Source organism: Scyliorhinus canicula, chromosome 20, assembly GCF_902713615.1.
Source record: "Scyliorhinus canicula chromosome 20, sScyCan1.1, whole genome shotgun sequence".
Classification (NCBI taxonomy): Eukaryota; Metazoa; Chordata; class Chondrichthyes; order Carcharhiniformes; family Scyliorhinidae; genus Scyliorhinus; species Scyliorhinus canicula.
This window is the reverse complement of record NC_052165.1, coordinates 11771636-11794071: the sequence shown is the minus strand read 5'-3', so window position 1 is coordinate 11794071 and position 22436 is coordinate 11771636. Positions and strand designations below refer to the sequence as shown.

General features: G+C 47.2%; 1 protein-coding gene across 4 annotated transcripts in view; it reads right to left on the bottom strand.

Annotated features, from left to right (window-relative positions):
* Positions 1 to 12761: 12761 nt before the first annotated feature.
* The window catches only part of met (MET proto-oncogene, receptor tyrosine kinase), a 190100-nt gene continuing 180425 nt past the window's right edge, over positions 12762 to 22436 (bottom strand). For all 4 annotated transcript variants that reach the window (XM_038780787.1, XM_038780790.1, XM_038780788.1 and 1 more), the window contains 4 exons: positions 18646 to 18755; positions 16073 to 16238; positions 13912 to 14048; positions 12762 to 13790 (listed from right to left, as the gene is read on the bottom strand). In XM_038780787.1, the coding sequence (XP_038636715.1) occupies positions 13580 to 13790; positions 13912 to 14048; positions 16073 to 16238; positions 18646 to 18755 (624 nt within the window). In that variant the 3' untranslated portion in view covers positions 12762 to 13579. The remainder of the gene's footprint in view (positions 13791 to 13911; positions 14049 to 16072; positions 16239 to 18645; positions 18756 to 22436) is intronic.

The following is a 22436-nucleotide window of genomic DNA, read 5'->3' as shown; positions in this document are numbered from 1 at the left end:
TACACTCCGGAGAGCCTCGGTAATGTCCACCTGCATCTGGGACACGTCCCTCAGTGATTGGGACATGGTGCTGAGGCCCTTAGCCATGGTTATCACAGACTGAGCCATGCCTTGGGCACCACCACTCAAGACGCGAATGTCGTGCTCCAGGTTTTACTCTGCGATCACCATCCCAGCAGTGTTGGCCTCACGGCCACACATTGTCGGCACCGTCTCCTGGGCCCGAAGCCTTTGGGGCTTCTCCAATCAGCTTTGATGACATTCTGACTATCATGGCTGTGTCCTATCATCTGCATCAGCTCTGGGAGAACCTTGTCCAGAGGCTCGGCAACTGACTGGGACCCAGCTGAGTCCTGGGATCCAGCAGACCTCCGACCGCTGTCTCCCCTGGATGTTCCTCCCTCCACCTGATGTGTCTCACAAACTGGGTGGTGAACACCAGATTCTGCCCCAGAAGCCTGTCCACTAATGTCACCCACTGAGATTTGTGTCGGTGTGCTGGTGGATTGTGGGGTGGCCAGCTGTGACGTCTCGATGGTGGTCTCCTCGGAGCTCTCCTCCCAGGTGGTCTCTTGGGTGGCCGGGAACAGGGTGGGATGGGGGTGGGATGCGGGGGGAGATTCCGGATGGGCCGGCTTCATCCCGCGAGACAATGGATGTGTAATCAATGGAAGGGAAGGTTCATTTTGTACGACATGAACAACTCACTTGAGACAGGTCATGTGGGTGAAGGGGCAGTGGATCCTCATGTCTGCGACCCAGGCCAACCTCGCTGATATGTTCAGCTTAAGCAAATTAAGCCTTGTCCTTGGAGCATGTTTAAACATTAATGTGTAAGGTGAGAAACCTGCTGAAGACAGCAGGGTTATTTTGTATCACCGTTCCTTCACAGTCGCTGAGGCAACATCCTGGAACTCCCTCCCTAACAGCAGAGTGGGTGGACCTACACCTGAAGGACTGCGGCGGTTCAAGAAGGCAACTCAACACCACCTTCTGAAGGGCGACTAGGGATGGGCAATAAATGCTGACCTAGCCAGCGACACCCAGATAAAATCATAGAATTTACAGTGCAGAAGCAGGCCATTCAGCCCATTGAGTCTGCACTGGCCCTTGGAAAGAGCACCCTACCTTAAGCCCACACCTCCACCCTATCTCCGTAACCCAGTAACCCCATGTAACCTAACCTTTTTGGACACTAAGGGCAAATTAACATGTCCAATCCACCTAACCCGGACATCTTTGGACTGTGGGAGGAAACCGGAGCACCCGGCGGAAACCCACGCAGACACAGGGAGAACGTGCAAACTCCGCACAGACAGTGACCCAAGCCGGGAATCGAACCTGGGACCCTGGCGCTGTGAAGCAACTGTGCTAACCACTGTGCTACTGTGCCGCCCCCCCCCCCCCCCCATTTACATCACGTAAATGAATTTTAAAAATGTTTTAAAATATATATATTCTGCTAATTTTCTTCCTGTTTAGTGAGTGAGTGGTCATGTTAATGGGGCTTGGTTGGCCTGCCAAAGGCTTGTATTGGTATGCATCATAAGCGCCAATCATTTCCCAGTGAAGGGGAATTAGCAACGACTCATTTACTGGTTTGGGAAGGATATAATGTTATGTCTGCGTTCGTAACATAGGAACAGCTTCTTCCCCAGAGTCCTCATTGACTCTCCCCCAGACTGATCTGTTCCCTGGAAGACACTGTTTATGACACCCTATGCTGCTCTTGCTCATGTCGCATTTGATGCACCATCAATTGGACACGAGACGAAGATGAGATCCAAACGATAGGCTTTAATGCACAAGATGTGTGCCCGGCAGCAGAAGTACAGAAGAACGGCCGACTGCCGGGAAGCACGGGTTCTTATATCCCACCTTGTAGGCGGAGCTACCTACCTCTCAGCCAATCGGCTGAGAGGCACATGACTTACCAGGGCCAATGGGCAGCGAGTCCTCTGCACCAATAGCAGCTCACTTCTAAGGTACCATAATACCCCTTGTCATACTACCACAGCATTCACTTTCTTTTCCTTGCTCCGCACTTTAACCAATTACTTATTTGTCAATGTACTGTGTCGATTATTCTTTTTGTCTACTGTGTACGTACTGTGTACATTCCCTTGGCCGCAGAAAAATACTTTTCACTGTATTTCAGTATATGTGACAATAAATCAATCAATCAACCAATTGTTGATTGGATGTACTTGTGCTTTTCGTACTTTGCTTTTCCATTGGATTTGTTGAGCAAGCATATGTTCCCCTGAGAAGATGGTGTTACCCAAACCCTGGACCCATTGTATCCCATCCAGTACAGAAACAGGCACAGAGCTGAATGCAGTTCTAGGACCTTGAGGCTATGAAGCATCAGTAACTTAGCTCCAAGTCAGGAGAGTGTGGCTTTGAGGGGACCCTGCGGACGGTGACAGGGTTTCCAAAAGCCAACAGCTCTTGCTCGTCTAAGTGGTCAATTTTATGGGACTGTAGGGTGTTCCGGAGGGAGGTTGGTTGAGTTAGTGGCAGATCTACAGCATCGATGTGGTGACCATCAGGGCTTGTGGGACTTCACTCTAGCTGCAAACAAGTGTAAATGGGAGCATCATGCGCTTCCCTTACACATCTCTCCATCACCTGACAGCTCCTAATGGGGCCGCAACATGCCGACCATCAGAATCCTTCCGTTCCTCATCATCAGAGGAAGAGTCCATCTCCCCAGTGGCAACTGCTGCATAGACTGCGAGTCCGCTGTCCTCTCTCCGAGCCAGAGGCCCTGACTGCTGCAGCCCAAACTGCCAATAGATTTAGATTTAGATTTATTGTCTCGTGTACCGAGGTACGGTGAAAAGCATTGTTCTGCGTGCAGTCCAGGCAGATCGTTCCGTACGTGACAAACATCGGATATAGATAAATACACAATGTAAATATAAAGACACAGGCATCAGGTGAAGCATACAGAGTGTAGTACTACTCAGTAGAGAAGATGCGTGGAGAGATTAGTTCAGTCCATAAGGGGGTCATTCAGGGAGTCTGGGGTGGGGAAGAAGCTGTTTTTGAATCTGTTGGTGCGTGTTCTCAGACTTTTGTATCTCCTGCCCGATGGAAGAGGGAAGAGAGAATAACCCGGGTGGGAGGGATCTTTGATGATGCTGCCCACTTTCCCCAGGCAGCGGGAGGTGTAGATGGAGTCAATGGATGGGAGGGAGGTTCGTGTGATGGACTGGGTGGTGTTCACGACTCTCTGAAGTTTCTTGCGGCCTTGGGCCGAGCAGTTGCCATATCAGGCTGTGATGCAGCCCGATAGGATGCTTTCTATGATGCATCTGTAAAAGTTGGGAAGAGTCATTGTGGACAGGCCAAATTGTTTTAGTTTCCTGAGGAAATTTAGGCCCTGCTGTTCTTTCGTGGTTGTAGCATCAACGTGGGTGGACCAGGACAGCTTGTTGGAGATGTGTACCCCTCGGAATTTGAAGCTGTCAACCATCTCCACCTCGGCCCCGTTGATGCTGACAGGGGTGTGTGCGATATTTTGCTTCCTGAAGTCAATTACCAGCTCCTTAGTTTTGCTGGCATTGAGGGAGAGATTGTTGTCGTTACACCACTCCACTAGGTTCTCTATCTCCCTCTTATACTCTGACTCATCATTGTTTGAGATCCGATCCACTACGGTCGTCACAGTGCGACGAATATGGGGAGTTGCACTTCCCTATCCCTCTTCCTAGAACATTGACAGCACTTTGCCATGGCCTCTTTTCCTTCGGATTTCCAGCATTGTATGATTGAACTAATTGTGTAATTACAAAGCTGCTGGTGAAAAGATACATCAGCTGGAAAGACTCCCACGTAATTTTGTGGTGAAACATTGTGTTTAGGAACATGCGGGATCATTACAAGCTCATCAGCAACCCCCAATGGATTGGTGATCTTTATGAAATGAAAAATGAAAATCGCTTATTGTCACGAGTAGGCCTCAATGAAGTTACTGTGAAAAGCCCCTAGTCGCCACATTCCGGCGCCTGTCCGGGGAGGCTGGTACGGGAATCGAACCGTGCTGCTGGCCTGCTTGGCCTGCTTTAAAAGCCAGCGATTTAGCTCAGTGAGCGGTACTGAAATTATTACCGTTTTCACAAGGAGGAAAGGTCAACAACGCATCTACATCAGACCCCTGGAAATGAAAATACCATGTGACCTGTTGCAAAGTATCAGTCACTGTAACCACTGGAGGATGCAGTGTTCCCACCGTTTAAAGAAGTACAAATTTTGCTTTCCGTCTATTATGATTATTCTTTGCGCCAGAAAATATTTGCGTTGCACTGGGACACAGTAGTGACAGGCCGGAAAATGCTAGCGCCGCTTCTTAATAAGCAGTGTACAGATAGATGAGACCAATGTTTGAGCAATGTAAGATGCCTAATCATCAGGTTGAAAACAATTCAGAGATAATGACATGGGCTCCATCTAGTGGCTTCTGTGTGCAGGGCAGTTTCCATTTCCTGCACTCCAACTTCACAATGAAAGTTTAAAGTGGCCCATCACTGGTGGTTCAGTTTTGAAGTAGACTTGATAAATGTGATGTGTTGTTTAGCAGCAGGAGTGTAATTGAGAATATTGTGTGTTTAACTTCATCACTAAAGCGCCAGCTTCCAGGCTGCGTGCTGTGTGTACAGCACAACGCCGCCACCTCGGGCAGGGCACTGAAACGATACAGGCAAAGGAATTGTTCACTGACGTTGTGTTACAGAGGCCAAGACTGGAAACAAGACAACCTACAGGGTTATTTTTCTCTCTCAGGGGATGTGAGCCTCCTTAGCCAGGCCAGCATTTACTGACCACAGTATATTGTTCTCTAATGCAGGACAGACTTAATTCTCACAGAAATACCCATGTGGGGAGTGGGGGTTTTCCAGGCCAAGGACCTAGTCAATAGCCCTCTCTGAGGATGTCCACTCGGGGCTGGTTTAAGCACAACAGGCTAAATCGCTGGCTTTTAAAGCAGACCAAGGAAGACCAGCAGCGCGGGTTCAATTCCCGTACCGGCCTCCCGAACAGGCGCCGGAATGTGGCAACTAGGGGCTTTTCACAGTAACTTAATTGAAACCTACTTGTGACGATAAGCAATTTTCATTTCATTCCGCAGAATGCAAGATAGGAGGCCACTGTCAAATTTCAATGGGATACTGGAGGTTCCCGCACTACCCTTAGTAAATGTGACTGACCCATCTTGGAAAACTAAAAGAACAATAATACAAAGAATCACCGGCCACTCCCAGAAACGATTTGAAACTCAAGCATTAAAATTTAGCCGAGAAGAGATGGCAATAATGGTATGTTATCAGCCAGCTATTTTAGTAAAATGACACCCCGAGGCAGAACACATATTCGGCTCAGACTTTGTGAAGGAACGTGGTTGATCATTTGACCCGGTAAATTGTTCTGTATGGCACATGGGAAACACGGAAGAGGCCACCAAATAAATATCTGCCAGGGAAATACAGTGAAAGAATTTGCACAATTATGGGATAAATACCAGATCAAAAAGACTTTCAGAAACCGATAGACAAAAATAGAAACGCCTTCGCCACGAACAAGCATGACTGCGGTATAATGGAAGGCGAGGTTTTGCTAGAAGGCGCTGATCGGCAGCACGGTAGCATTGTGGATAGCACAATCGCTTCACAGCTCCAGGATCCCAGGTTCGATTCCGGCTTGGGTCACTGTCTGTGCGGAGTCTGCACGTTCTCCCCGTGTCTGCGTGGGTTTCCTCCGGGTGCTCCGGTTTCCTCCCACAGTCCAAAGACATGCAGGTTAGGTGGATTGGACATGATAAATTGCCCTTAGTGTCCAAAATTGCCCTTAGTGTTGGGTGGGGTGACTGGGTTATGGGGATAGGGTGGAGGTGTTAACCTTGGGTAGGGTGCTCTTTCCTGGAGCTGGTGCAGACTTGATGGGCCGAATGGCCTCCTTCTGGACTGTAAATTCTATGATTCTATGAACCCAGACCACAGAAGCAATATGGTTTTCCGAAGCCAGCTGAAAAGGAAGTTGCGACAGTAATTGCAAGTTCGCTTCATCAATTACGAATAATTGCCTCCATGAATAACTCTCCGGTTTGGCCTGTCAGGAAGCCAGGTGGCTCTTGGTGTTTAACTATAGACTACAGAGAGCTCAATAAGGTAACCCCCTTAATTGCGCCAACCGTGGCAATAAGCCATGAAACAATGGTGAAACAGAGCCCGCAGGCATGATATTTCACAGTCCTGGATATTAGTAAAGGATTCTCGTCTATTCCACTGAACAGGTAGTGTCAGTAGATATTCGCCTTTACATTCCACGGCAACAGGACATTTGGACATGTCTAGCTCAAGGATTCCACAATTAATCCTCAAAATTTCGCCAAAGGTTGGCCTTGACAAGGTTCTCAAAACCAGAATGCTGAGTACAGTATGTGGATGATTTACTTATTCAGACAGAAACTAAGGAGCAACATTTGCAACTGCTCAGGGAATTATTGAACGTTTGAAATAAATTGGGGCTGAAAGTGAACTGCAAGTAGGTCTGCATCATGAAATCACAGCTCACCTACCTGGAATCAACCATCACATATGGAAAACGAGAACGAAAAGAAGGTAGAATAAAAACCATTACCAAGTTGCCATTGCCAACTAATATGAAATCACTCAGATCATTTTTAGGCCTAGTAGAAACCACATTGATGGATTGGCTACCAATGCTGCTCCCCGATCAGGTCTATTAAAAGAAACAACCCCTGGGAATGGAAAGAACAACATACTCAAGCCATGCTCAAACTAAGACAAGCTCTAGCTAAGACACCAGCCCTACACGTCTCTGACCCTGAACAACTTTTTGTGCTAGAAATAGCAGCCACTGAAAGCAGCATTTCGACATTCTTACTGCAGGAACGGCGTGGGAGATTGGGCCTGTTGCCAATGCATCCACATTGCTAACTCCTGTGGAACAGGACTTAACAGTCTGTCAAAGACATTTATTGGCAGTATTTTGGGTTGTGCTACACTTCGCATACAGAATTCGATTAAATTCGTTTACCATCTTAACAGAACACACCACTCTCCAATTGTTATTGGATGGAAGAATAAAAGATGGTACAGTGAGCCAAATTGCATTGCCTGCTGGACTCTGGTGTTCCAGGGACGGGACATAGCTACAACAGGAACCAAAGCACCTACCCTCCTAGCAGACAATTCAAATTGTGGTGGAGAGCCTCGCGAGTGACAAATTTTAAAAAATATAAATTTAGAGTACCCAATTCATTTTTTCCAATTAAGGGGCAATTTAGCGTGGCCAATCCACCTACCCAACACATCTTTGGGTTGTGGGGGCGAAACTCACGCAAACACGGGGAGGAATGTGCAAACCCCACACGGACAGTGACCCAGAGCCGGGATCGAACCTGGGACCTCGGCACCGTGAGGCAGCAGGGCTAACCCACTGCGTCACCATGTTGCCCGCGAGTGCCAAATTTTGACATCAAAGGATTCCAAGGGCCCCTTTGTGCCAAAACAAAACGGGTGAGTTGGCAGGGCAGAGCCACCCACCAAACAATCACTAAAACAAACAACAAAACAGCCAAGGAAGAGAAAGGCTTGGGATGGAAGAACACCAAACACATGAATTAAACATTTTTGTAGATGGCCCCTCCATGGTGGAGTATGGCGTCCGTGAAACAGCACTTAAACTGCCCAGTGCTAAGTGCACAAGTAGCTGGATTGGCAGCTGTGGCTAATGTGTTAAGTTTCCACCAAAATTTTCCAACCCACCAGACATCTATTCAGATAGTATGTATGTGTGCAACAGTCGAACGAATTTGCCTCCCCTGTGGGAAGTCAGAGGCTTCATATCTGCAGATGGTAAACCTTTGCCGTCTGCCTCACTCCTTAAATAAATCTGATCCCAAGGCCGAGAGTATGGCGCCATTTAGGTAAAGAACCGGGGCAGCACGGTGGCACAGAGGGTTAGCCCTGCTGCCTCACGACGCCAAGGTCCTGGGTTCGATCCCAGCCCAGGGTCACTGTCCATGTGGAGTTTGCACATTCTCCCCGTGTTTGCGTGGGTTTCGCCCCCACAACCCAAAGAGGTGCAGGCCGATGGATTGGCCACACTAAATTACCCCATAATTGGAAAAAAATGAATTGGGTACTCTAAATTTATAAAAAAAATAAGATAAAGACCCATCACCGGTCTTCTCCTGCCACCAACTTATGAGCAGGTGAGTTGGCAAAGCAGGGTGCCCATGACGGGATCCCATGGCAACCCCCTATTCTCAAACAAACAGCACAAATTGGTGCAGTAGCCACAAACCAAATCAAGACCTTGAAGCAGCGCAAACGGAAGAATGAAGAGATTACTTCAAACAAAGGAGGCGATATTCCTGATTCCTACAAGAATTGGGAAAAATAAATTAGAAATTAAGAATGACCTGGTACTAAAAGAAGGAAGGTAGGTGGTAACTACCCAAGATCGAAACCAGTGTCATGAAGGACACGGACATTAAGGAATTGACACAACCACTGACAGAATTGGAAACCTATGTTGGTGGTCAAATTATGCCAAAGATGTGAAACATTATACAGAAAACTGTATAGTGTGTGCACAAAACAATCTCGACCACTATGCAGGGGAATTAATAAAGGGGAATTAAGGCATACCCGACCCTTGGAAGGACCATGGACAAATTTACAGATCCATTATGTTGGACCTTTGCCCCCCCCCTGCAAAGGGGGGATGTACGTGTGCATCCTAGTGGTAATCGACACATTTAGCAAATGGGTTGAAACCTTCCCCACCAGAACAAACACAGCCAAGACCACAGGCGAGATCTTGGTACAACAGGAATTTACTTGTTGAGGCTTGCCCCCTGGTATTGAATCTGACAAGGGTGCTTACTTTGCAGCTCAAATAATGCAGAATGTAATGGCACTATTAGGAATCAATCAGAGGTTCTGTATAGCCTATCGCCCACAATCCAGCAGGATAGTGGAAAGAATAAACAGAACCTGAAAAACAATGATTCGGAAAAAAGCACAACAAAGTAACTCCACATGAAAATGAAAATCACTTATTGTCACGAGTAGGCTTCAATGAAGTTACTGTGAAAAGCCCCTAGTCGCCACATTCCGGCACCTGTCCGGGGAGGCTGGTACAGGAATCGAACCGTGCTGCTGGCCTGCTTGGTCTGCTTTAAAAGCCAGCGATTTAGCTTGGTGAGCTAAACCAGCCCCTTATGGAATGTGGTGCTACCCTTTGTACTAATGTCAGTACGAAATGCTGTATCCAGCTCCACTGGATTCACAGCGCATGCCCTAGTGAGTGGACGACCCGGGAGAGGGGAGTGAAGCCCTCTTGCGATTAGACCTAACAGAACCTGAACTGGCAGCTGTCAGTTATGAACAAGCGATACAACAACCAATGGACAATGTGCAAGCGGCCAACTTCACCGCAGCCACAAAAATGGGATGAAAGAGGAAAGGCAGCAAAGCCTATTTTGATGGAAAGGTAAAACCTGCGGAAGACGACAGAGGTCAAAAGGTGATGCTTCAGGTGTACCAGCCCGGAACGTTCTTATCCCCAAGATATCCTGGCCCCTGCTCCATAGTTGACAAAGTAGGCCTCTCAGTGTGTAATGTACTGTTGGATTCCAGGAAGACCACGTGAACCAAATGAAGGCATTTGACAACCAAAGTAATCACGCCCACCATGTACTTACGGATGCCTGTGAACCTGGGCCCCAGCCTCCTTCAGCAGCGGGAGGAGCAGCAAGCTTTGCAGCTGGTCCTGTACAACCTCCAATTAAGATAAATTCCAGAAAACAAAGAACCCCGTTTCCAGTTTGGGAAAAGAAATGTGGCAGGCGGCTGACAAGAAAATGTAACGAGAACCTAGACTGGGATGAATGAGACCTCTCTGAACAATTTGACAGAATGGGACTGTAAATAAGAGCAGTTACTGAATTTGATCTTCTTTATTATAGCTATCTGAACCACTGACGACATGAAATTGAAAATGCTACGGGGAATAGATAATCTTTTTAAAAAATGTTTCTAATTAAATGGCAATTTAGAGTGGTCAATCCACCTACCCTACACATCTTTGGGTATTGGGGGTTAGACCCATACAGACACGGGCCGGCATCGAACCCGGGTCCTTAGCGCCGTAGGCAGCAGTGCTAACCACTGCGCTACTCTGTCGCCCTGGAAATCTATAATCTGATAGCCATTATCAGCACCAAGCCAATCCAACAATCCCTTCAGTCAAGAAGGGAGACTATGGTATACTCTGAAAGATGGAGGAAACTGTGACCAGGGACAACTGAACTGGACGATAGGAAAGTTGATGACGCTCGGATGTACAGTTGGACCGATAGGGAGCGTGAGAGGGAACATAACTCTGAGGTGGATCAATGCCAACAGAGTGTGTGCAAAGAATAATAAAGACTTCCAGTACAGTAGGAAGTACTGTATGGAGAGTATGGAATCTCCATGGAAAGTGGCTGTGTGTGGAATCCAGTGTCTTGCTGGCTGGGTACTAAGATGGCAGCATTAACGGCAGATATCCATGGGGAAATGTGTTCTGCAGTAGACCTATTGAATATGACATTGATAGGAAGTACTACAATATGATAATACAAATAGGGCCATGAATCACAGACCCACATTCCAATCCATCCACAACATCCTGACAATCTCAACTACCATAGTGTCATGCGATGCTAAACATATATGTGTTTGAGAATTGCCAAGCTTATGAGAAACAAATTGTTAAAAATACCAAAGTCTGTAACATAGCTTGGACAAAAAGAATATGATGTATGACCATCTGCAAATATGGACTTGGCTGAAAAACATCTGGATGCTTAATGGTGATCCAAAATACTATTGTTTAATGGACAAAGCGGGAAATAGAGCAATAAGGTCCAGATTATGCTAAAATGACTGACTACAGGTCTGTTGGGAGATTTGGTCAACTTCAAATGACAATATTCGGGAACGCTGTGACCTGACCTATTTACGAAAAGTTTGCAACGTGCAAAAATAGGAGTTTGCAATGCACAAATCGAAAGTTTAAACAGGAACTTATAACTGTAGGAATTTGCACCTGAGACAACAATGCCTGAATACCTGAAGACCGGTGTCTGAATGATGGACCTGTGGTTAGACGAAAGTCACCATTCAGCATCTCGGAGCAGAACACAAGGGTATGACCTTTCTATGGAATACTTATTACAGAAAAGTATGAAAATTAGAAATCGGAGACCATTTCTTTCATGACAACCCATGAGACCCACATGAAGCACCCTGTGTGAAAGCCAAGCGAACAGGACAGACCTCCGAAAAGAACCTGGCCAGTTCAAAGGAGTAATATCTACTTATGTCTAAAGCTGTGAGTCTTGGGAGAAATTGTAATAATTTGTATAGCATAAGATTCAAATACATAGTATATTTGATTCAAGTTTAATGAATAAAATCGTATTGAATCTTATAACCTCTTGTACAGAGATCAAGAGGCTCAACAAGCTGGAAAAGAAAGACTGACATGGACTACGCTCATGTTTACATTTGCATGCTCAAATGTAAATGATATGTATCTTATGGAGTAGTAATTGTGTTAGTAATAGAAAATATTTAGAGTTGAAAGGCTTTGGAAAATGATGCCATCTTTTTATATTGTTGGTTCATTTCTGTCAAGAGGGGAGGTGTGATGAATGTTGGAATTGTAGATATATTGTATTTTATGCATTTGGTGCAGTAAGGGTTAAAAGCTTGGGTTAGTGCACGTATGACTGCTGCAGTAGTGTTTTTAAAAATCCTGGTTTGAAAGGTTTTGGGAGCCAGAAGTGCAATTATAGCATTGTAAAAACTTGAGTTAATGACTTGTTGTTTGGATTAAGAGGGTTCCCTGTGGAGTATTAAATTAGAGACTTTTGTGTTCAATCGGTAAGATGATGTAACTAATGGGAGGAGCTAGAGCACGAGGGATTTTGCAGAGAAGCAGACAGTGCATTCGGTTCTTGGTAGTCAAACCATAATGACAGTTTCTGAAGACTTCAGCTAGAGATCCTGCAATTTCCTGACGGTACTCAGGTCTATTTCTTGAAACAGTTTCAAAGAACATCTTTTAAGCAAGTGTGCCTGGCACTGCCAACTGTATTTAAAAGTGGATTGAGATCTGAGATGGTTCTGTTATTTGAGGGGAAGTAATGATAGCAGTTAAGTGTTATTGTGTCACGGTATTGATTAGCATTGTTTAAGGGGTAATTGTGAGCTATTTTCGTGTGTGATGTTCAAGATATTTTATTACTGTGTTAGTAATGAAGTTTGTTTTGATATAACATATCCCTATTTGTCTGTGGAATCACTCCTTGAGCGAGGTAGCCTTTCCTCACAGTCTTACAAAATGAAAATAAAATATTGGGGTTTCTGTCCAGTATCCTAACCACTGTTGGAGTCTGGTCTGGGATGGTAATACTTTTAATATCTGCATCTTAGTCTTGGGATTCATTTGTTTTCCCTTTACCTCTCTACAAAATGCTATATCATTGCAAAATGTTCTTGTTAACTAAAGTTTTCCGAACAACATGAAGGATATCATACGCCTGTTATTAGATTTCTGTTTGAACAATACTACATTTTACGACATTTAGCCTCCGAAAAAGTCATGGAGGTATAAGCACTCTGCAAATTTGTTACTCATGCATCTGCTCATATTGAATACAAAGATAAAACTGGTCATAAATTGGAAAACCTTTATTCTTTATTATTTACTTAAAAATAAAGACATACTCTCAAAAAATGAAATGTACCGCAAATATTCTCAGTGATATGTACACTTTCAGTAACAAACCCCCAGCTTCAAGACAAACCTTTAGTGATAATTTTGATTTTATCACTTAGCAAGTTAAAAGTAGCCCTTTTCCTGGTTAATATTCTACAGTCTTGATTTTAATAATTTAATACCTACATCATTCTTTTCAGGTACAGTCAGTTACATCCACTGCTGTGACCGTTTCAAAATTTCACTATTACTGAATTCTATACAAGACTGCAATGCTCGAGATACTGGTAAAAAAAAGTGTTATTTATAAACACATCCATGCTGCAGATGATGTGGGAAATCTAGAGAAAATGTTAGTTCAGAAAAGAAGTTTAACGTGCAATAATAAGATGGTTCAATTTTTATGTTGCTGTTGGCGGTTCCTACTTAATTAAAAATAAACCTATTCTTAATAAAAAAATAGAACATTTCATTAATTTTAACAGGACGGAAGTAGTTTTGATTTTATATCTGTCATAACCGTATTTTTTTCTTACAGTGAACAGCACAACGTTTTACAAGTCGCTACAAGCGGGTTTCCCAAAGATGACAAACAGCCATACAGTCTTCAACTGCGATTCATTTCTGTCAATTTCTCTTTGAAGCATTTTAAGTTCCCACATTTGACACTTGTCACAAGCAGCAGATTTCAGACAGGGGCTTGCTTCTTGTAGCTGCCAGAACTGATTTCCTGCATCGACTGCTGATAAAATCTCCTCTACACACACGCCTTCGATCACACGTGAGCATCTTCATCCAAATTATCCTGAGGTGAATAAGCCGGCGGATAGGGTACTCCGCAACCTAGGTTCACGTAGGTCGTGTTTAACTGTATGTAGTGATCCCCAGTGAAAGTGGAAAGGATGGACGATATTTTTGAAACCACCTCAGAGAACGTTGGCCGTGCTTCGAGTTTAGGGTGCCAGCATTTTAGCATTACTTCATATCTGCAATGGAAGAATATCGAGCAAGGTTTCTATCAAAGTCATTCACCAAAATTCATATCCGTCATTTCAGAAATGAAGACTTTGAAATGTCGGCTTAAGCTGTACTTAATAATTTGCTTACAGTGAATCAGGACAGTACTCAGGCTGAAGTAACCTCCTCCCTTGCAGCAGATACATCGTAACATCAAACGAGTCAACGTCAGGGTAAGGTGGGGCCCCTCGTGTCATTAATTCCCACAACAGTACTCCAAAAGACCACTGGCGAAAAAAAAAGCTTTTATTCTCATAACTGTAAACCTCTATGACTCTAAAGAATGACTGTAAAGATATAATACAGTATAGATTTCTGGAATACATCATGCTGTCCTCCAGGAGTTCAAACTGTGATCGATGGGGACATGGTGTGTGTGTGTGTGTGTGTGTGTGTGGGGGGGGGGGGGGGGGGGGGGGGTGCCTTGCCTTTCTAGTAAGTCTATATATCATATCAACCTGCATCTAACATGATAAAGCGACTGTGATTCCCAAACAGAATTTTGCACTGTGACATGATTAGGACAGGTGTTCAGACGCTTGGCCAAAGAGATTGATTTGGAAGAACATCTAAAAGGAAGAGAGAAAAGTAGAGAGGGCAGAGAGGTTTTGCAGGGAGAATTCCAGAGTTAGGGCCAAGGCAGTTGAAAGCATGGCCAACAATGGTGGGAAGCTAAATGAGGGGAAACACAAGAGGCAGGAATTGGAACAGTGTAGTGAACTCGGGAGGGTTGGAGGAGGTTGCAGAGATAGTGATGGGCAAGGCCACGGAGCATTTGAAAATAAGGATGTAATTTTTTTTACAAATGAGGTGACGCTGGACCAGGAGCCAATGTAGAACAACGATCACAGGAGTGATGGGCGAATATTATACCTTTCATAGGAGGCTGGCTGTCCGTTTAAATTTTAGCTGTGATAACTATTTCCTGAAACTGAAGAGAATGTATACTATGAATATTACAATTTGATATACAAGAGAAAATTTTAATCATTAGTCTAGGAAATCTGGGGTTCTGAAGAAGGGGTCTCACGGTAGCATGGTGGTTAGCATCAATGCTTCACAGCTCCAGGGTCCCAGGTTCGATTCCCGGCTGGGTCACTGTCTGTGTGGAGTCTGCACGTCCTCCCCGTGTGTGTGTGGGTTTCCTCCGGGTGCTCCGGTTTCCTCCCACAGTCCAAAGATGTGCGGGTTAGGTGGATTGGCCATGCTAAATTGCCCGTAGTGTAAGGTTAATGGGGGGATTGTTGGGTTACAGGTATACGGGTTACGTGGGTTTAAGTAGGGTGATCATTACTCGGCGCAACATCGAGGGCCGAAGGGCCTGTTTTGTGCTGTACTGTTCTAAGGACCCATTTGGAGGGTCCCGATGCTAGTGATCCTTGGAGGGGGTGGGGGGAATGATGGGGCAGGGGGGAAAAGAGAGGGCTTTGAGTGCCGGTGAGGTTGGGGGTTCTGGTTCTGAACTATCATTTTGAGATCGGGGCGTCCTTTAAAAAAAGGCGCTCCGACCTCTGTGAGCAGGGCTTGCTGGAATGTTTAGGCCCCGCCCCTCTCCGTAGCAGTGTAAATCAAGCCCCCCCTCCAAACAAAAGTGCGGGAAGATCAGGATGGGTATCGCATCGGATTGGCACCTATTTTCCCACCCAGAATGACACTGAGGTATTTTTTGGGAGAATTCCACCCGGCCTGCGCTGTACTGTTCTATGTTCATACGGTTTTACAGCAGAGAAAGAGGCCCCTTGGCCCTTCGTTTCTGCACTGGCCAGCAGGTTCGTAGCCTTGTATGCTATGGCATTTCAGGTGAGTATCCAAATGCTTCTCAAATGTTGTGAGAGTTCCCCCCTCTACCACTCTTTCAGGCAGCGTGTTCCAGACTCCCACCACCCTCTGGGTGAAACGGTTCTTCCTCAAATCCCCTCTCAACCTCCTCTTCCTTACCTTAAATCTATGGCCCCTGGTTATTGACCCCTTCTAGTAAGGGGAAAGGTTCCTCCCCAACTACCCTATCTCTGTCCCTCACAATTCTGTACACCACACTCAGGTCCCTCCCCCACACATCAGCTTGGTTGTGCAGCTACACTATGATTTGGCTCATCGATCATACTGGGCAAGATTCAAAGTCGTTTTACATCGATTAACCAGAGAAAAAGATGACCTAAATCAGTTCTTCTACTGAGTCACAACTTGCACATATAAAAAGAATAGCTTTAAATTATTGCTAACATGCATGATAAACGAGGCAATACATTACCACATCAGATTTTGTTGTGAATTTCTGTGTCTGGAGACTTTCCAGCGCCATCCACTTCACCGGCAGTTTAGCACCACTTTTGTTATTAATGCTGTAATATTCCTTCTCATAAATGTCTCTTGCGAGCCCAAAATCAGCAACTTTCACAATATAGTTTTCATCCAACCTACAGTACGAATATCACAAGGTTTGATACAATAAGTGAATGGAGAAATATATTTTACTAACACTAGTACACAGCACCAATGCTTTTGTAAGTCCTTTTTACTTAAACGTTACAGGGACCCAGGTTCAATTCCGGCCTCAGGTGACTGCCGGTGTGGTGTTTGCACTTTCTCCCCGTGTCTGCGTGGGTTTCCTCCGGGTGCTCCGGTTTCCTCCCACAGTCCAAAGATGGGCAGGTTTGGTGGATTGGCCGTGATAAATTGCTCCTCGGTTTCCAAAAAAGTGAGGTGGGGTTAGGAGGTTATGGGGATAGGGTGGCGGTGTGGGCTTAAGTAGGGTGCTCTTTCCAAGTGCTGGTGCAGACCTGATGGTCCGAATGGCCTCCTTCTGCACTGTAAATTCTATGATTCCTTTGATTCCATGATAACATTTGCAGAACTTGCAGTCCACGCACTGTCATGCTAAGGAAGGAAGTTGATCTGCTCCATAAATAGAGAGCTCCTGATGTAGAGTGAAAACTAGGCATTTACTAGTGGGAGGAAGGGAAGCATGTGTGGGCGTAAATCAGCTCCATCTCTCCTTGTCGATGAATTAGCAGCCAATCGCAGACTTACACTGGCACAAGCCGGGCAGTGGGTTTCTGGTCTGTCCATTCGCTAAAGATGATGATGTGTAGCACAGAAATGGGAGCTGCGCTGGAAAATAGAATTTATCACTGGCCATAACCGAAACAGCAGTGCGATCTCTCAAGCGGACAAAGAATTCAAATTTATATTTAAATCCCGTTCTGAATGGCTGAACGACATATGCCACCTGTGAAAAGGCTTGCTTCCCGATACTGAAAAAGCATGAATTATGAATGCTGACAAGCGAGGAGACACTGTTATTTGTGGGATAACATTTCATTTTACCCCTTGAGGATAAAGTGCGAAAGAGCTAAAATCAATAGCCCTTTTCCCATGACATTGTTGGTTTGTGTATTGATTCCGAAGGTGAAAGAAACTCACTAGTTATAATTAGCGCATTCAAACCTGCAGATCATGTTGTACTGAAGACCATCAACGTTTATAGCAATCTGCACTTCTTTTGATGTAGTTTGACCAACAACCTCAATTTGTACAGCAACTTTAATGTAGCAAATATTGCAAGGCCCATGAAGGAGGAAAAAGGGACACAAAAAAATAGTGGAAGAATTTGTGGAAATGCTGCAAGGAGGCTTTCAAAGTTAGGTGTCATGTTCTGTAGACTGGCTGATGTGAATGATGCACGACAGAACATCTAGTTTAAATAATTTATTGTGAAACAACTGTGTGGTAAAGATAACTGGAATAAATAACTAACAAACTACTAATGCTAACTAATTATTATAGAGCTACTGCAAAATACGTCTATCCACTAACACGACTTACTCCCAACTGCCTCGAGGCACAGAGCCGCAAGGTGGACTTACGCTGCCACCTGCTGGTCGCAGGTCGTGTATAACTCTATATACAGAATTGCGTTATGCATTTCATCACAGTGGGTATCAATACTGGGTGGGATTCTCCGGTCCCCCAGCCGCATGTCTCTCGGCGGAGCGCCATCTGCTGGTGGCAGGATTCTCTACGCCCGCCGCTTGCCATTGGGATTTCCACTTGAAACCCCCCCATGTCACCAAAAACCTGTGGGCGGAGGTGCAGGAAAACAGAATCCTAACAGCCGGGGAATTCTGGTTTCAATGAGGCCTGAAGAGTCGGAGAGGAACGGCAGAAGAAGGTTCTTCCCATCAGTGATGGCGTTGAGGAAAAGCTGTGCAGGACGACAAAGGTAGAAGGCCATACAACGTGGGCTGATATTTAGGATTGGAGAAAGTCACAGAAAATAGAGAGAGGAGACAACTGTAAAATAAAGTTACACTAAATGCACAGTGGAAGATTGAGACAACGTAGCAAGGGCAAGGCGACTGATGCAGAGGGAGAACTAAGTGTCCTCTGGCAGAGAAATTTTGCGGTGTTTACCAGGGCCAAAAACATCCACAACAAAGTCAAATTTAGCAGTGTGACATCCCATGACGGTAGCTTGCGCCACACCAGAGTACTGTGTGTGTGTGATTGTTAGGTGTCCTTGTTAATTGTACTTTAATTGTGTTTAGTTGTATTTGGGTGTTGGGCATTAATTCCCTGGAATCCGTATTGAAGAGACACTTCAGAGACAACTATTGAAACTGTGGGGTAGAGCTGGGAGATGTGTGTTTGTAATGTTTAACTCTGTAGGTAAATTATAACACCAACAAATGAAGGCATCATTTAAGCATGACAAACATCTTAAATAGCTACGTTATCACAGCAACAATGTAGTGCAAAGTACAGGGTGTAATTTAAGTGCTCTACAAAGCAAAATGTACTCTACATTCCTACTTTGATACTCACATGCAGTTTCTTGCTGCAAGATCTCGGTGAACAAACTTTTTGCTTGCAAGGTACTCCATTCCTTTTGCGACATGAAGTCCAAAGCTAATAAGATCCTTCACTGTTGGATTCTGTGATAAATATGCAATGATCAGAGGCTTTTAAAGACACACTTGCTGAAATTGTTAGCTATAGCCTGTTGAGCCTGAAATAAAACGTCCTCCAATGGTGAATTTTCAAAAGGTTTTCACGACGTTAGCTTGGCTCAGCTGGTCCCGTTCTCACCGCTGGGTGAGAAGATGTAAGAAAGCTGAAGGTCAACTCCTGTTGTGGCTGGAGTACAGAATCTCCACTGGCATTTGAACCCAATTTAGTCTCAGGTGAGACGTTAATGCAGCACCCAGGAATGAAATGAAATGAAATGAATGAAAATCGCTTATTGTCACAAGTAGGCTTCAATGAAGTTACTGTGAAAATCTCCTAGTCGCCACATTCCGGCGCCTGTTCGGGGAGGCTGGTACGGGAATTGAACCGTGCTGCTGGCCTGCCTTGGCCTGCTTTCAAAGGAAATACTGCAGCAAGTGACATCTTCTGGATTTCTATTCTTCCCTGAACCAAAACTATCAAAAACAGATTAACTGTTTATGGCATCATGCTCTGTGAGATTTGGCTGCCGCACCTCACTACGTAACAAGTAATTCAGCTTCAGAGAGGATCCGAGGGCAGGAAGACACTTTGGGATGTTTTGCTAATGGTCCGGATTTTACAGGCTGTGGCGAAACATGGAGTTTGTTGTTGACCTCAATCTTACAATCTTTGTGGCATGGATTTCCCCTTTCCGACACTAATTTTAATTTGGCGCCAAGTAGCGAGAATCTCAGGAATCGAGCAACAATGATGTCATTGTGCAAGCGTTGTAGCCAACCACATTAAAGAATTCCCACCAACAGCAAACTAGAAAGTAAAATGCACTGATCATCCTTCACATTTGATATAAATTCATAGGGAGTGAAATAAAAACTGGTTCATACATATTGGAAGCTGAAATATCTGAATTAAAAGTTACTGTAAAAAAACAATGCGCGGCACAGTGGTAATGCTGCCTCACACCCTGTATCTGCATGGGTCTCACCCCCTCAACCGAAAAGATATGCTGCCGTAGAGGAGCGTGCCGCAGAGGGGCAGGTGGCAGCCGCCCTGGCTGGAGGGCCGCCCGCCCGACAGGACGAGGAAGAGGAGGAGGAGGAGGAGGTAGTTGCGCCACGGCGACGGAGACGCCCAAGGAGGCCTCGTGTGTACCGGCCCCGCTCGTCGTATCGGGACCTCACGGACCGGGCATACAGAAGGAGACTCCGGATGAGCCGGGGAACTGTGGCACACATCTGCCACCTGATGGTACACCTGGCACCGCGTGGCACTGGGGGAGGACACCCCCTCCCCGTGTCCGTCAAGGTTATGGTGGCCCTGAACTTTTATACCCCAGGGTTATTCCAGGCGCCGAGTGGGGACCTGTCCGGCATCTCGCAGGCATCGGTGCACCGGTGCATCCGTGCAGTAACAGACGCCCTATATGCCATTGCAGACCGCTACATCCAGTTCCCTATGCACCGGGCCAGCCAGGATGCCCAGGCAGCGGGCTTCGCTGCCGTGGCCGGGTTTCCCATGGCCCAGGGCGCAATCGATGGAATGCACGTCGCCGTGCGGCCACCTGCGGATAACAGGGCTGTGTTCACGAATAGGCAGGGGACCTGTTCCATGAACATTCAGATGGTCTGCGACCACCGCATGACGATCCTGCACATCTGCGCCCGGTACCCGCGCAGTGTACATGACTCATCCGTATTGGCACAGTCGTGCATCCCCAGCATGTTCGAGGGACGCCAACCCTGGCTGAGTGGCTGGTTGATGGGCGACAGTGGTTACCCGTTGCGGTTGTGGCTGATGACGCCTATACGGAGGCCACAGACTGACACGGAGAACAGCTACAATGATGCCCATGCAGCGACCAGGGATGTGATAGAGAGAAGCTTTGGCTGCTAAAAATGCGTTTCAGGTACTTGGACCGCTCTGGAGGGGCCCTCCAGTACCCGCCAAATAGGGTCGGCCGCATCGTTGTGGTTTGCTGCGTCCTGCACAACATAGCCCAGCAGAGGGGCGATGTGCCGCAGGCAAAGGAGGGGGGAGTGGAGGGGCAGCAAGACAAGGCGCAGTCCTCCCCAGATGAGGAGGATGGGGGCAATGGTCAGGACCGACGGGCTGGACATGGGCGGGTGGCTGCCCACCGTTACCGGCTGGGCCAGCGGGCACGGGACAGGCTGATAGCCGCCTGGTTCACTAACTAGGGGGGCGTGAGAATCGCCGAGTATGGGCACAGACCGCACACCACGGCACCAGCCGACCACCCTCACCCACCCACACCCACCCCCACCGACCAACACCCTCACCCCCGCCACCCACCCACCACCAACCTCCCCCACTCCACCCGCATGCACACCACCCCTCCATTGTACATCTACCTGCGGCCGCCCGTGGAAGCGTGTCTATTGGAGGCCATGGAGGATGATGAGCTCCTGGCTCTACATCGTTGGACAATGCCTGACCCATGGCCACGGTACCACCCTCCACCCGGACCATCCCTGCATGCGGCCGTGATACTGCAGCACACGGTCCCGTCCTCTGCCCAAGGGGATAGCGAGGGCGAACCTGGGGGAGGGGGGGGCGCACTCACCTGGGGCCAACGTAATACCACCCCTCACACACACACTGGCGCTCACCTCATACCACACCCCCCGCACGCCTCGGACAGAGCACAAAGGCAGATTAGTATGTATGAAAGTGATTTTAATGACAAACAGTCCATACACGTGCCCTAGCCCCTATAACTCCTCTGTGCCCTGCACACGTGCCAACTTACTCAGTGTCTAATTGTTTGGCCTTACGGGCCCTTTGACTATGTCTAGGTGGTTCCCCAGATGGTACAGCAGAACTGGAGGTGGACTCCTGTGATTCCTGTCCTGTGACTCGGAATCCCTTTGGTGGGCGATCCTGGGGCGGCCAGGCATAGATGGGCTAGGCTGCAGCTTGGGCGACTGGGATTGCGAGCTGCCAGCCTGGCCTGCACGTTGCCCACCAGATGCACCTGGGACGGAAGGGGGGTAGTCTGAGGTGTCGCAGTGTTTCAGGACCTCCCATACAGGGGGACCCGGGACGGGCCCCAGCACCTTCTCCTCCCTCGGGGTGCCCGATGGCCCCCGGGCCTCTACATCTGTCGGGGGTGTGAACAGACCGGCCATCCAACGCCCCCCCCCGACACCTGGCGCTGCCAGTCCTGGAGGCCCGCCCTGGTATCGACAAGGGTCTGCAAGTTTGCAGCCATGGAGCTCAGGGAGTTGGCCATCCCTGTCTGTGGCTGGGCGACGCTGGACAGCACATGGGCAATGTCCCCGGTGCCCTCAGCGATGGCCTGCTGAGACTGGGCCATGGCCTGCTGAGACTGGGCTATGGCCTGCAGAGACTGAGCCATGGTCTGCAGAGACTGGGCCATGGCCTGCTGAGACTGGGCCATGGCCTGCTGAGACTGGGCCATGGCCTGCTGAGACTGGGCCATGGCCTGCTGAGACTGGGCCATGGCCTGCTGAGACTGGGCCATGGATTGCTGAGACTGGGCCATGGCCTGCTGAGACTGGGCCATGGCCTGCAGAGACTGGGCCATGGCCTGCAGAGACTGGGCCACGGCCTGCTGAGACTGGGCCATGGCTTGCTGAGACTGGGCCATGGCCTGCTGAGACTGGGCCATGGCTTGCTGAGACTGG